We start from the raw sequence: 14,403 nt of genomic DNA, 5'->3' as shown, positions 1-14,403 counted from the left end.
ACACGTGGAAAGAAAACTGAAATCTTATTCAGTAACAAAATTGCTTGTACAGTTTTGGAAAGAAATACTTCCCCTATAAGGCTCTGTGGTGGAAGTACTTTTATCCGTGACTGTACGCTGTCATATTTTCAGAAGTAGTGTAAGAACCAAATATGTACATAAAAGTATACCCCAAACAAAGATGGTAATAACGTTTGGGTATAGTTTTGTTTGTCCATATTTTGACACCTGCATTTTAAATATGGTTCCCGAGCACTCTCCTGTATCTCCACCAGGAATGGAATCCAGAAGCACTAGATTACAAAGCGATACAAATCTGCACAAATCTTATCTTTCTATTTAGGTTTTCTATCACTTAGGTTAATCGCGACTGTGAGTATAAAGAGACGAATTGGATGATGGGGCGAACGCAATCATACCTTAACAAGTGTTCGAACATAGGACCAAGACTTCTTGATGTAGGGGGCATTTTTTTTTCAAAATGGAAGTAAAGAAAAAATATAATTAGTGTATGTAATAAGTAACTTACAATCATCGACAAATAAAAAAGCTTCGCATGTTTTACAAGAACAGTGACAACGAATGAATGTTAACCTAGATGCATTCAAATATTCTACCAAACTTGATAATTTTGCCACTTTACACAGAAATTTTCGATTATACTCCCAGCAGGGGTGCCCACAGAGGGGATTCATGACGCGCCTGCGTCATGGTAATTTTTTTTTTGGGGGGGGGGCAAAATTTTATACCAATTCTATATATCTTCACACAAAAATGGAGGGATCGTATCGTTTGATTGACTTGTTATTGATCACCTGTGGGTTGAAATGAAACACCACCTCTTATGCCTTTAGAATCGGTTTGGTTGCAGGGAGGGCGTGGTATTTGCATTAATACAAGGTTAGTCGAGCAGACAAACTGTGCAGAAAAAGGTTGACTAACAATTGCAGTGAGCCTAACGTATCTAAAGTAAACATATATTGATTAAATATGTCTGTATTATACAGTGACGCAACCACGGGGGGGAGGGGGCTATTGCCCCTCCCCCAACCTTCGACAGAAGTCAATTCTAGGGTAGCAAGGGGAGGTAAACATTGACGGCCAAGGGCACCTGCAGGGGGGCACAGAGGAGCAATTACCCCTTCGATTTAAAATTTTATGCAAATAAAAATTCATTTTGTAAAATTTTCTTGCTTGCTTCTCTCGCATCATCTGCTTTTCTCGTTTTCGTCAAGTTCAGAGCTGTAGCTAGGGGCGGCGGGAGTCGGCCATGGGCGCCGAATGATGTAAAAAAATTGTAAAAGAGAGAATGTCATGGCGTCCAGTGAAATTATTTGCGCCCTATTAAATCAATATTGTTTTCAATTGCAAAAATTGGATCTAAAAACTTTCTTGCTCGCTTCATTCGCATTCTAGTTGTTTTCTGTAATGTAATGAATTTAAATAATATGTGTTGTATATTTGTATTGAAAAAGCTTTGAATACCTACACATTTTAGCGTTAGCTTGTTGCATATGTATTTTATTTATTTCTTGTCGCTCCATGTTGCATATGTGTAAAACATATGTTGTACATGAAAGTGACACATGTATCTTCGGAATGCATTTATCATTCATTTTGTGTCATTCAATAATACAGTTTGTGTGCTTGATTTCTATTATTAGCTAATGTTAAATTGACGGTGTTGAAAAATATTTCAAATCGTTTGTTCCAAACAAATGCTTTAGCACAGTCTTCTACCCCCTTTTTGCGTAATTTATGAGGATAATAACGTCTTTCATATTACTAGTACTGGTAGTAGTAATAATAATAATAAAGCCATTATGATGTTATTATTATTATTAATATTGGTACGTTTTGCCTCCCGCAGAAAAAAATTCGTGGTTGCACCTCTGGTATTATATTTTTCGCAAATTTTGTCTGACAAAAATAATGTGAGTAATTCGGCATAAACGGAGGTAAATGTTCTACCTTTTTGGGATGGAGTGTGTCATGGGCCTTGGGGGGAATGGGCACCCCTGACTTTCAGGGCTACAGGCGTGATTATTTTCGTTAACCTGTTCGTCACATTAGATTTAGTCGTGTTTTCCTAATCACCATGGAATAGATTTAGGCTATATGTACTAAAATAGTGTCGGATATATAAATGTATATTTAGTTATTTTAATAAAAATATGTAATTAAATATCTACTTACAATTCTGAATTTTCATTACGCAAACAATGCAATGAATTTCACCGCGAAAGCTTGAGCTTGCATTCTCTATTGTTGAAAGGATGTTAGAATAACAGATGCATTTTTTTCTTGCTGAGAGTTAAAATAAACAGAGTGCAAATAGACGAGAGGAAAACCTTTGGCATTAACAGAATGGAAAATGTAATAGCATGAATATGGAATATGTTGGAAAATGTTCGGAAATTAAATGTAAAATTACTAAAATATTTAAAACATGTGCTAAAAGCTAACATGTGTAAAAATATAGAAAATAAGAAGGGCAGTTTTGAGCTTACATACCATGATTACCAAATATAATGCAAAATAACATTGATTTTAGCATCATATGAAGATATGTATTTACATATAAATCCATTCCGTGCTAATCACTGTCACCTGGTGCGGTTCCCAGCATGTTGATGACGTCAGTTCAATCCAACCCCTAGCCAACGATTTGTATTCCTACCATCCAACGACGCAATAATATATATAGCGATATGGGATCACTGGATTTCCTCGCACAGATTACTGAAACTTTCTTGCTTTTAATATCTAGGTATAGTTACCAAAATGTTACCTAACAGCTACAAGTTTAAGAGTTTTCGCCTTTCACTGCTTTTCACGGTTTTAAGACATATTTTGTGCTCGTTTCATCAAGAAAATAATATGTAAGTAGATGGGCCTGCATCATATTTCTAATTTTGCTCTTGCACACCACAGTTTATATCCCAATGATTATCTTCTTCGTTTACAAGTTAAATCTAACTAGAGACCCTGGATGTATGACTTGACGTCAAGTCATACATCCAGGAACTCTACTCTTAACCTTCGAACAGCGCCAGTGTGCAAGGGAAGGAGTGTCTAGAACCAAATACTACAAGGTAGATTCACCATACTTCCGGATGAGACATTTTATAGCAGATGTATAACATTTATCTCCGTGTGCACGGTTTGTGGATTCTAAAATAACACCAACTAAAAGTTTTCAAGTTTCAAACTTGGTAGTGATATGTCAGTTGAGAATCTGTTTTGACTATTGTCAGTGTGTGAAACATGATTCACTTCATGTTTTTGTTAAATTTCTTCAACCCTGTCAGTTAAGTGGAGCTGTCAGAGTGACCCATCCCAAGCAAGTGATCATCTACCCGCAGTAGAGGAGGAATTTTTGAATTACACTATTTATCTGTGAAAAGGTTTTCAGTCTTGCTGTTCAGCTGTTAAAGTATTAAGAGCCCTCGTCACGATTTAGCCTCTGCTCTTACTAATTCACAAACCAGAATCGGAAACTTTGGGAGATTTACGATGAAGTGTTTATGACTTGCCTGGCTTATCCACACCTTACCTCCTTTTTCGAGGCTCGGTGCACTCCGTACTCGGCTCTGATTTGTCTACATACATAGTTGCCATGTAAAAAAATATAAAAACCTAAATAATAATAATAATAATAACGTAAAATGCTTTTTCACTAATTACTGAATCTTCGTTCAATCGTACCGGCACACACATCCACACATACATATCTGTATTCATGATATTACCTAATTCATTAGAGTATTAAAAATATAATAATTAAAAAAAACTGTTTCCCTGACATGATGACAGTTCAAGTTCAGCCAAATATTTCAAACTGCTTCTAAAAAGTGTCAACAGAAATTTAATTCTGAAATTTCGATTCCAAGAATAACCAAACAAAAACGAGATAACCATTCTCGTACTATTATTGGGGGGAGGCTGATGCTTTATTGGCCTTGAGGGATGTGTACCCCTGGATGGATACCAAATTTTATTTCTGGATATGCCCCTGTCTAGAACTGCCACAAATCAACACTTAATTCAAAACTGATATTTGAATTACTCAATCCCACAATTTAAAGAGCTTTCGTTGTTTTAAAATTATTTTGTACTTGTTACATCAAGGAAAAGTGTATATGTAGATAATCTTGCATCATAATTCTGACTTAATTTTGCCCTTGCACACCACAGTTTATTTCCCAATGATTTTCTTCTTCGTTTTCAAGTTAAATCTCTTGAGCTTCGAGCAGCGTCACTAAGGAAAGGACGGAATGTCTATAAATGCCACAAACGAACACTTATTCAAAGCTGATATTTAAGAGTTAGAAAGCGCCTTCTCTCCTTGAGTGAGCTGTATTCGTAATTGCAGGACGGACAAGTGACAGTCGAGGAATTTAAGCTCGCCGTAAAGAACGTTTGCGTGGGCAAGGCGTACGATGAATTCCCAAACTCCTTGAAAATATTCATAGATTCAAAGTTCAAGACATCCGACATGAATGGTAAGTTGATTGTTCAATGCAAAACCCAGATCGACACTTCGATAAGAACGTCTGCAATGTCATTTCTCTGTTGTGCTTTTGATGTAGCTGATGACTGGTGCTTTGTGTCGTTGGTTGTCGTGAGCCCGTACATTATTGTAAACATTCTAATGAAAAGTGTTTTATGATTCTTTGGCCAAGTTACTTTTGTTTGATTGCGATTTCGTCATGTTACGTATGCATTTTTTTTACATGGTTTGACTTCGATTTACGTCTGTTAACACACACTGCAGAGCATTAGCGATTACTGCGTGTTTCCTTGACACTGGTTTTTCACTTCCATATACTTCTATACAATTCTTGTGTCCAAAATGTTAGTAAATTTTGTTCAATGCATGCTTTCGTAATTAAGTTAGGAGGGTCAGGTTTTGTTACCTTTGAATTTTAATAACCCTAATGGTTTTGTGATTAGGTTAGGCGTCTCAGGTTTAGTTCTCTCAGCATTAAAATAAGGTAGTGATTGCTGCTACAACTGTTTCAAGCATTGCCATTGGCTGCTAGTTTTTTGGTGTAGTAGTGTTGGTTAGGTTAGACTTCTTGGGTTTGGTTCTCTTAGAAGAAGAAGAAGACGAAAAATAGTTGTAGCACCAATACCGGCATTAAAAAAATCTCCCTACATGTTTTCGTAGTTAAATTAGGTGGTAGTCTGTGCAATGCGTCAACGTGCTAAATTGGGAGTTTTGCGCAGGTGCCTCTAACATCTTAGTTTACCCATAAATTGAAGTTTTTCGAAATGGAAACTGTGCTGAATAGTTTCAGAAGGGCTCCAAATTACTTTTACATTTCCACTAGTCTACGATCCTTTGCTGTCACTTCTATCAACGGAGAATGCCTTGTAGTTGTTCTTGTTGTTGATTTAGTGTTTTAAGTCCACTTTAAGCACAGGAAGGTTAATCGAGACTGGACCTACAGTTTAAAGTGGGATCCGAACCACTATGTGCCTCCACCAGGTGAGAATGCCTTGTCCATGGGGAGCGCGCATGTTGGCGTAAGGTAATTTTAAAGATTTTTCCAAACAATGCTCATTACTTTAAGGAAGATCCAAATTTCGTGTGAAAATGAATGCCAAAATTCTACAATAATTAGTCTTTCTGCAAGGAGAATTTAAAAAAAATCATGAAACAATCGAAGCCGTTATCGATTCGGTTCCCATTGATCGTATCAACTATTTTTGCCTTACATCAAGGGTTCAAAAATAGTACTTTATGAAGGCGAGCATAGGAAAGCTATGTAGCTACAAGTGTTTCCAAGGGACGAATAGCCTATGGAATTTTCTATGAAGCGTTGAGCAACATTCAAGGGTTGTAGGTTCGAGTCTTTAACTGAACATGCGTTTCCCTTTGTCAATTTCATGTTACCACTCACAATATCATCCTCCTTGTTCCAATTAGTCAACACTGGCAGAAATGCTATGTGAAATATGGAAAATACATATCTGTGACATCAAGTCCGTGACATATTCTAGTAAGCTACTAAATATAAGATTTTACACTCTTGCATATTTAAGAGAAGAAGTTAACGGATGTATTGATTTATTTAGTGAACATTGTATTAATTATATAATAATTAAAATTAGAAACAAGTATTAGCAAGGGAACAAATGTTCAAAACAATTTTGAAAATGACGTTTCTATTAATATACAAATGCCCACTGTTGGCAGAAACAAATCATTACAGAAGAAAAAGCTGTCTATCAATAATATTCATTCATATTTAAACTTATAGTATTTCTAAAAGTAAGAACAATGGAATATTTTGTGGTATTTCTATCATTTAAATATAAAAGTTTCACTGTAAGAAAAATCTAAATGTTTAAAGAGCAGTGCCATGGGCCATATCTTTCCTCCAAGAGTTTTTTTTCAAACGATTTTATTGCTTGTTTATAATCTTGTTAAATGTTAGTAATAATTGTTTGTAGTTGTCCAAAGTCGGTATTTACAAATACAATAAAACGTATAGCTACCATAGATCTAGATCTACGAACCACTAAACAGAAACCCCATTTCTAAGTGTGTAATATCGCAAAGCTATTCAGTATACACTGTAAAAGTATGATAGTAGCATACTAGATATAGGTTAAATATGAAGCTAGATATACTTGTATAATTAAAATATAGCATGTAGAATTGAGGTAATTAATATATTAAGTTAAGCGATAAATATTGGAACTTCTGAATTACAACTCCATCAATTGACACCAACCAATTTACTAAATATTCGCAATTGGTCAAGCGTAGCAGAAAAACGAAGTAAAAATAAATAATACCAATCAATAAAATTACAAGTTATCAAAAATAGCCCAAATTCTATTTTGCCAGTTAAATTAAAATACATTAAAGTTAAAACATCGTAGCAAAACGTTTCAGTGCGCTAAAGGGTTCGGTGGTAAAACATGTAATGGCCATTATTGAGTTCCAAAGTAAAAAGAGCCGTCCTTCAATTTTTGCTTCTAATTGTCACATTGTATTGGACTCATTTAACCTTTCTAAAATTGGTAAACACACCATGAAAAAAAATTATCTACAATATAGCTTCTAATAACCATACTTCTTAATAAACTCAAAAATGACCAAAATGTCACCATGTTTTATTCCAGAGCCCTTAAAATATTGAATTAAGTACTTATGAATTCGTGAGTAGAAGTTATATTACTAGCATTTCGAAATGGAAGTCCCTTGCAGCCAAGACACACCCGTTTCTTTAGATTTGCAATCAAAGTTTGTCTTTGAAACACTTGGAAAAAGCCTTAACGTAGCATTTGATGTAATACATATTGATGCAATCCAAGTAGAAACACTTTAAGTAACATTAAATATAAATATTTTGGTTTTCCATGGTAAGATTACATTTCTGGCGTAATTTACATATTTAAAGAAAACTGCCTTTGTTGTTTAACAATGCCACGGCATACAATGTTTTGAAATTGGGCTATTTTGGAAAAAAAACTTTAACATTATTTGCTCAGTGTATTCAGTATGAGATTGTCGTGGCTCATGCGTTCGTTGTTTATCCTCAGCTGATGGAGTGTTGGGAGTGGAGGAGTTCCGTTACGACTGCATCGCCAGAAGCGCATACACCAACGTCGAGGTTATTGATGAGGCCTTCAGCAAGTTGCTGAACGTGAGTATCTTCTTTCCTTTCTTTAATCTTTAAAATGAACATATCGATACTATACCGCGTTTGTTAGAACCTGTCCCGTTTCCCGCGCTAGCCATCGCTCGACAGTTTCGGTGCCAATGAGAAACGAGGAAAAAATCGTCTGCTGGGCAGCGAGGAGCGAATGGAAGCCAGAAGAGAGGCGCTTACGTAGATGCTGTTGCGACGTTGCGTATTTTAATTGGCTGCCTGGCTTTTACTTTCCCCAGCACGGAGAAAAGCCAGCGATCAGCTAGCGCGGGAACCGGGACAGGTTGTAACAAACGCGGTATAAACTCATAGCCGTGCACACGGGGGTTGCCAGGGGTGCCTTCGCACCTCCTAATGTATCCTCAAAAAATTTAAAATGTAGAAATTACCGTTAAAATATTAAAAATAATATCCGTGCTTTAAACCGTAAGCTATTTCGTTTCATTTGACACGTTCTGCTCCCCCTTCCCTCCCTCTCTCTCCCCTAAGAATCACCAAGTGTATAGCTATCAAGTGATCACGTACAGTCACCGGCAATACAAATAGGACACCATCCTGAAATACTGGCTTCCCTGCAAGACGTCATGTGTGTTACCTAACTTTACGGCGATGGCAGAACTTACCGTTGAAAATTTGCTATTAAAATCAACTTGTAGCCGTTGCACGGAACTGAGTATTTCAGTATCTAGGTGTCCCATTTTTATTGCCGGTGAGTGTACAATATTATATTTCATGAAGTGATGCACATTAAAAAAGACGTGGAGAAACTTAATATATTTAATGAGTGGGATTCAGCTGTAATTCCTATATATATGGCCTGGTATTGTATTACACTTGTTCGAGTTGCTTATTCTGTACTAATATCGTTCACATTCATTATTTAAATGTCATGTATGGAGCGGAAGTTGATGAAATGTCATCTTTTTTCTGACATCTCGGACACGATGCCCATTAAGTATACACAATATTACACTTCGTCTAGAACCCAAAAATGGTGATTTTAAAGTGCATTGTTTTTGCATTTCTTGCCAATTTTCAGGTTTTAGGTCATTTCCCCAGATTTTCGGCATTTTTCGCAATATTCGGTGTATTGTTTCGTCATATTTTGTCACTTCATTCATTTTGGTAATATTCTTGAGTCTTTTCACCAAGGTGAACATAGGCCTATATATATCTCGCAGGATTTCTTCTATTTACAGTGCCACAGAAACACACCACACTACATCACCAGGCAAAGATGCGGGAAAATAATGCATTTTACACCAATTCATTCAGTGTATACGACTTTTTCATTAGATTGTTTTAAAATTATTCGGTTGTTTCCATTGCAAATCCTCGTTGCATATTTTAATTGAATGCGCATGTAGTATCATTTGGTGCCATTTATTTTTTAAAGCAAGATTGAATCTTGTTTAATTTCCTTTCCATTTGAATTTTTAACCTGAAACTCACAAATTTAATTGTCATTTTTGCATTTTTTACGTCATTTTTCCCATTTTTTTTAGGACATTCTATAGGTCATATACATATATTTTTTAGGTCATCAACTTCCGCCCCCTATCATAAGTATCATCACAATGATAAGAAAATCTGTGCTAACGATTACCAAGATACTGTTATGTTGAAATTTTATCTTCATATGCCTAATACATGAAGTTACGACAGTTAGGATAACATTGTCCACATAAGTACGGCCTCCCCTCCGCACGCCTAAATTGATATTTGCACCCTTCTAATGATGAGGTAAATATCCCTTGTTGAAGAATAAGAAAGCAAAAGGCTCTTAAAACTTACAGAGACATGCTAACATGGGGACAAAATCGAGCGAGAGTAATCATCGGCAATCAGTTTGAGTTAAAAGATCAACACTTTAAGACCAAGGAATCACCACCCAACACAATACAGGGTTATTATAAATGATTGACCTGATTTCATAAATTCACTGTAGCTTTATTATTTGACATATTGTCAAAAAACTCAAGAAGTTTTTTTGTGACATGTTGCAAGTGCTCTATATGTCCTCCCCTAGCAATTCTTCAAATATCAAGTCGATAATCAAGTTCTTCCCACACTCGGTGCAGCATGTCCCTATCAATCCGTTGGAAAGCACTGTTGATGCGAGCTCTCAGTTCTGTTAGGTTTGTTGGTAGCTGAGGCATAAACAATGTATCCTTCACAACCCCACACAAAAAATCGCATGGGGTTAGGTTCGGAGAGCGTGGAGGCCATGACCGGAATTGCTGATCATCATCCCCACCACGACCGATCCATCGGTTTGTCAATCTCCTGTTTAGGAATTCACGAAAGTGTTGTTGCACTGTTACGACAGACTGATGTGAATGAAACTCGAGCACAACATAAGCTTTCTCTCTGCCTGTCGCCATATTGAATAAATGCTCACTGCTGCGCTCTCGTGGCAGAAATCAGAAGCGAACGTGCAACACAAAAAAACTTTTTGAGTTTTCCTATACGTCTGCAAAGTTTTTTTGACAATATGTTAAATAATAAAGCTACAGTGAATTTATGAAATCGGGTCAATCATTTCTAACAACCCTGTACATACTGGCTGAGAGCAGTGGGTGAGAAATTACAGTAATACTCTTAAAGCATCGGACTATTATATGAACTACATGTAGACCTCTCAAAGTACCGACCAGAGGTGGTGATGCAAAAGCCAAAGGGATAAATTTTTCCTCATCCCTTCAAATGCCACCCTGCCTAATAGTCTAAGGTGGAGGTCAGAAAAATCAGAACACAGCTAAAAATGCGGCTTAAGATCAAAACGATGTCACAGAATATATGCAGGAGTGTAGTGGCAGAGTGGAACGGTGTACCTTGTAACACCCTAAACTTTTTAGTATCCTCCTAAATACACTGAACCCATTTGTGCCCCCTTGTAAAGCTTCAAATAATTTAATAGATGAAAGATGCAGCCGTTGAAAAATTCTCGCTTTTTGTATCCAAATGCAAAAAGTTTCATTAACTTTCAATCCATAGAATCAAAACCATCTTGAACCCATTATACTACATTATGGTACTAGTCAGTACTGTAGTTCCAAAGTTTCAGAGGGTATACGTTAAATTTCGTGAAACTTTTAGGGGAGAAAGTTTCCATTAAGTATGGAATATATTTTCACTAAATATCTGTATAAATTAATTTAACTTCTGCAAAAATTGCATTAAAGATATAATATTGATGATGATGATGATGATGACACTCACAATTGCCATAAATGAGGCATATTACAATGGAGAAAACGTAAAAATATGAAACGGGGATTTTAATGATCGCATATGAACACAAAGTATGCAGTACAGCATGCTATTATATTTCATGTTATTGGTATTGCTTTTGTGAATTGTCAGTTTGTATACCGTTAATAACTTTACCAATATTGTCAATAACACTAAAAATTAAACATTCGGGAAAAATACTTATAAGAAAGAACTACTTACATTGAGCAATTAAAATCTTCTACTAGAGTTGTTTCTACCTGTCTATATATATAGCTATATATGAACCTGGAGCAGATATATACAACGCTTACATACATACACACACACACACAACTAACGTACGCAGGATTTTCTTCGCAGGGGACTGGAATTGTAAAGGTGCATTTTACACCGCTGCGTTCCAGGGGAAAAATTGCCCATGCCTAAGTGACTCTTGAAACTTTTACCAATACAGTCTCCTTTCTTTTCGTTACAGGATGAGGACAAGAAGAAGGGAGGCATCACACTTCAACGCTACCAGGAGCTGTACTCCCAGTTCATCGGCAACGCTGACGAGAACAGCCCAGCCGTGTACCTCTTCGGACCTCTTCAGGAACTCAGCTAAGCCCCGCTGCAGGAAATGCTGAAAGACCAACCTGTGTTGTGACGCGGTCGTCTGGAGCCTTGGAACCTTATCAAGACGACTCAGCTCCACCGAGTACCATAAAAAAAATATTTTGTAAAAGCTCAACAGAATGAAACGTTGTCCAAAATACACACATAAATGACCTCCCTGTTTTTCTTGTAAATTATCGTCTTAAGAAGGTTTCGTGGTACGTTCGATTTTCCACAACGTTTCAGCAACTACGCTGTACACGGTCAACCATCATGAAAAAATATATTTATTAAAAAAAAGAAGATTAAAATAAATTGGATCATTTTTTGCATGTGAATTTCCCTGTTGCAGATGGTATAGGAAAGCGATTGTTGCTGTTGTTCTGTTTGGCCTCAGAGTTTACAAAGAATTGGGTTTTTAAAAAAATAAGAAATGCAGTGTTGTTTTCTTTTGACAAGAAAGTTGGTTTGGACATGCCCTACATTGATATTGACCGAATGGATTATTTTTGAAAATTTTACAAATGCCAAAGAGGTTGTCGTTGTTTTCTTTGTTGTCGTTGTGTTCGCTCTGTCTTTGTTTGTATCGCAGTATCTTATAACAATACTTGTTGCTCCAACACTATCAAGGAATGCGTGGCTAAATGAAGATCAATGCCCTGTGGAGTTTCTTTCTGGAAATTCTGAACACTCATAATTTCATTCCACAATTTGCACTTGTATTTTTCAAGAAATGATCCATTGTGAAGATCAACCCTTGTACTTCCCAATTGTATGTACTTTTGTTTACTATGACAAATCCGAAGATTTGTCACAAAAGAAGTAGAACATATCATTCTCTGATGCTTCATGCCTTTTTTTCTTTCTAAACTCATCTACTAACATTGTGTTTGAGGTTTAAAAAATGGCATTCATGTATCTTCTCCTCTTAATTTCGTAACCAAGCCTTTGGGGGATTTCCCAGACATGTGTCTGGTACACTTTGCACAGAGACAGGAGCTGTCGCCTCCAACCAGTAAGCAGATGGTTTGTCCGACTATTGCTGCTATTGCTGTTTCCAGTTCTGGGGTGATGGATGGCAGATGGCTAGCTTCCTCTGTTGTGAGGTATGAAGGATGTAAGAACGAAGAACACTACACACACACTCACGTACACGCCGACACACGGAGACATATCCATTGAGGTAGGAAATCACCACTGACACTATCAACATGTGACTTCTGACACTTTACCTGCATCAGAAATACACTTGTGATGAATTTGAGTGCTTTTAGGCAGACAGGAAAGTTTGTGTACAGCAGGTCCATGCTAGTTTGACCATCAGAACACAACAAGCTGAGCCCAGTTCAACCTCAGAACACTAACATGGATTCTACATGCTAACTTATGGTGCTGGTTTATCCATAAATTTTAAAAAAATATTTTTACATCATACTAAAACATACACACACAGTGTAGTTGACTAGCAATGACAGTAGGCCCTTTCTGAGATGAAATGTAGTTTAGGAAGTGAGTTATTTAACAGGGAAAGATTTAGTCGTGTTTAGTGTATTTAAAAAATAATACATATTTACTCATTCCGCACTCATTATTGTACCTTGTTTGTTCATACATATTTGCTATTATTGTAGCATTTATACACATACTTTACAGGGACCCAAAGCCTGTACATACAGACAATGTTACAGCAGGTTTATTCTGGCTTTTTACACTACAGTTAGGATTATTGTCTGACACTGGACCATGGTTTTTTGCATCAATAACTGCAAAAACGTTATTCTGCTGTTTCGCGATTTGAGATAATCTGGTGAACACCAGGATTAAAAGAGAATACAACCTCTATTGATTGGAGTTTCTGATTGTACTTCAACAATGCAACACTCTGTTGCATTTTCTTTGAAATGTTATCGACCATCTAAACAATATGCTCATGTGAATACATTTCCAGCACGAACATTGCACATAAGACAATAATCCTGAAATGCCAGATACCTGTCACGTGTTTGCATTCTGGACCATGTATTACACATCTTATATATATATGTATATGTTAATGTTACTGAAGGAAAACATAAGCTACTCATTGATTCTGTGTGTGTCGTTTATATTAAGACATTTCGTGTTCAGATACTGGCTCTAGCTAATATTGTCAATTATGTTAATTGTTTGAATTCTGCACAGCACATAATTTTCTCTTTGTTTATTCCTGCTTTTAGACACCACCGCATTGATGTTTCAGAAATCTGTACACTGAGTAACAACCAGTGGCCGACCATGTTATTTTCTGTCTGGTCACTTAACATGCATTTCTGCTGGTTAAAATATGGTGTGTGTTCTGTGCGATCGGGGTGTACATTATGCCTCGTTAAATCATCTAAAAAAGTATATATCTCTACAGTATATGTGTAATACCTGAATAACAAGCTCCAACTTCAACCTTTCCTTAAAACTCCATCTTTCGCCATCTTTTCGATTCCCATTCCATACGTTTGTTTTATTTGTTGTTGGTTATTTGTGGGTGACGACAAACTCGTTGGATGTACTGTTCATAGAAGTTCATGTTTCATTGGATGCTTGTCAGTATTACACAATAAAAACAGAAATTTTGAACCACAATGGAGTTTTACTTTGTAGCTGTCAGTAATGCATTTCCTGGCAGTGGTTCCATGAAAAAAAAACAAATAATTCACCATCTGCATTGAAATTCCTGTAGTGTATGAACGTTTAGTTGACATCAGTAGCGGATCCAGGAATGGAACGTTTTTTGTAGAGCAATTTTTCGGTCTTCAATCAGCATTTATATAGATTTTTCTTTCATATTTTATTATTTCAACCAGCATTTACATAGTTCTTTTCATAAATACAAATAATGTAGAGTGGGAAAAAAGTGTGGAGCCACCAT

The 14,403-nt window shown here is 36.4% G+C and overlaps 1 protein-coding gene across 1 annotated transcript in view; it reads left to right on the top strand.

Annotated features, from left to right (window-relative positions):
• The window catches only part of Scp1 (Sarcoplasmic calcium-binding protein 1), a 146,889-nt gene extending 132,772 nt beyond the window's left edge, over window positions 1-14,117 (top strand). The window contains exons 5-6 of the mRNA XM_083133841.1: window positions 7,561-7,664; window positions 11,383-14,117. Coding sequence (XP_082989967.1) covers window positions 7,561-7,664; window positions 11,383-11,511 — 233 coding nt within the window. The 3' untranslated portion in view covers window positions 11,512-14,117. The remainder of the gene's footprint in view (window positions 1-7,560; window positions 7,665-11,382) is intronic.
• The last annotated feature ends 286 nt before the right edge of the window (window positions 14,118-14,403 follow it).

Source organism: Lepisma saccharinum, chromosome 13 (genome assembly GCF_977018435.1).
Source record: "Lepisma saccharinum chromosome 13, izLepSacc3.1, whole genome shotgun sequence".
NCBI lineage: Eukaryota > Metazoa > Arthropoda > Insecta > Zygentoma > Lepismatidae > Lepisma > Lepisma saccharinum.
The sequence above is the reverse complement of the archived record's forward strand: the minus strand, read 5'-3'. Positions and strand labels throughout refer to the sequence as shown.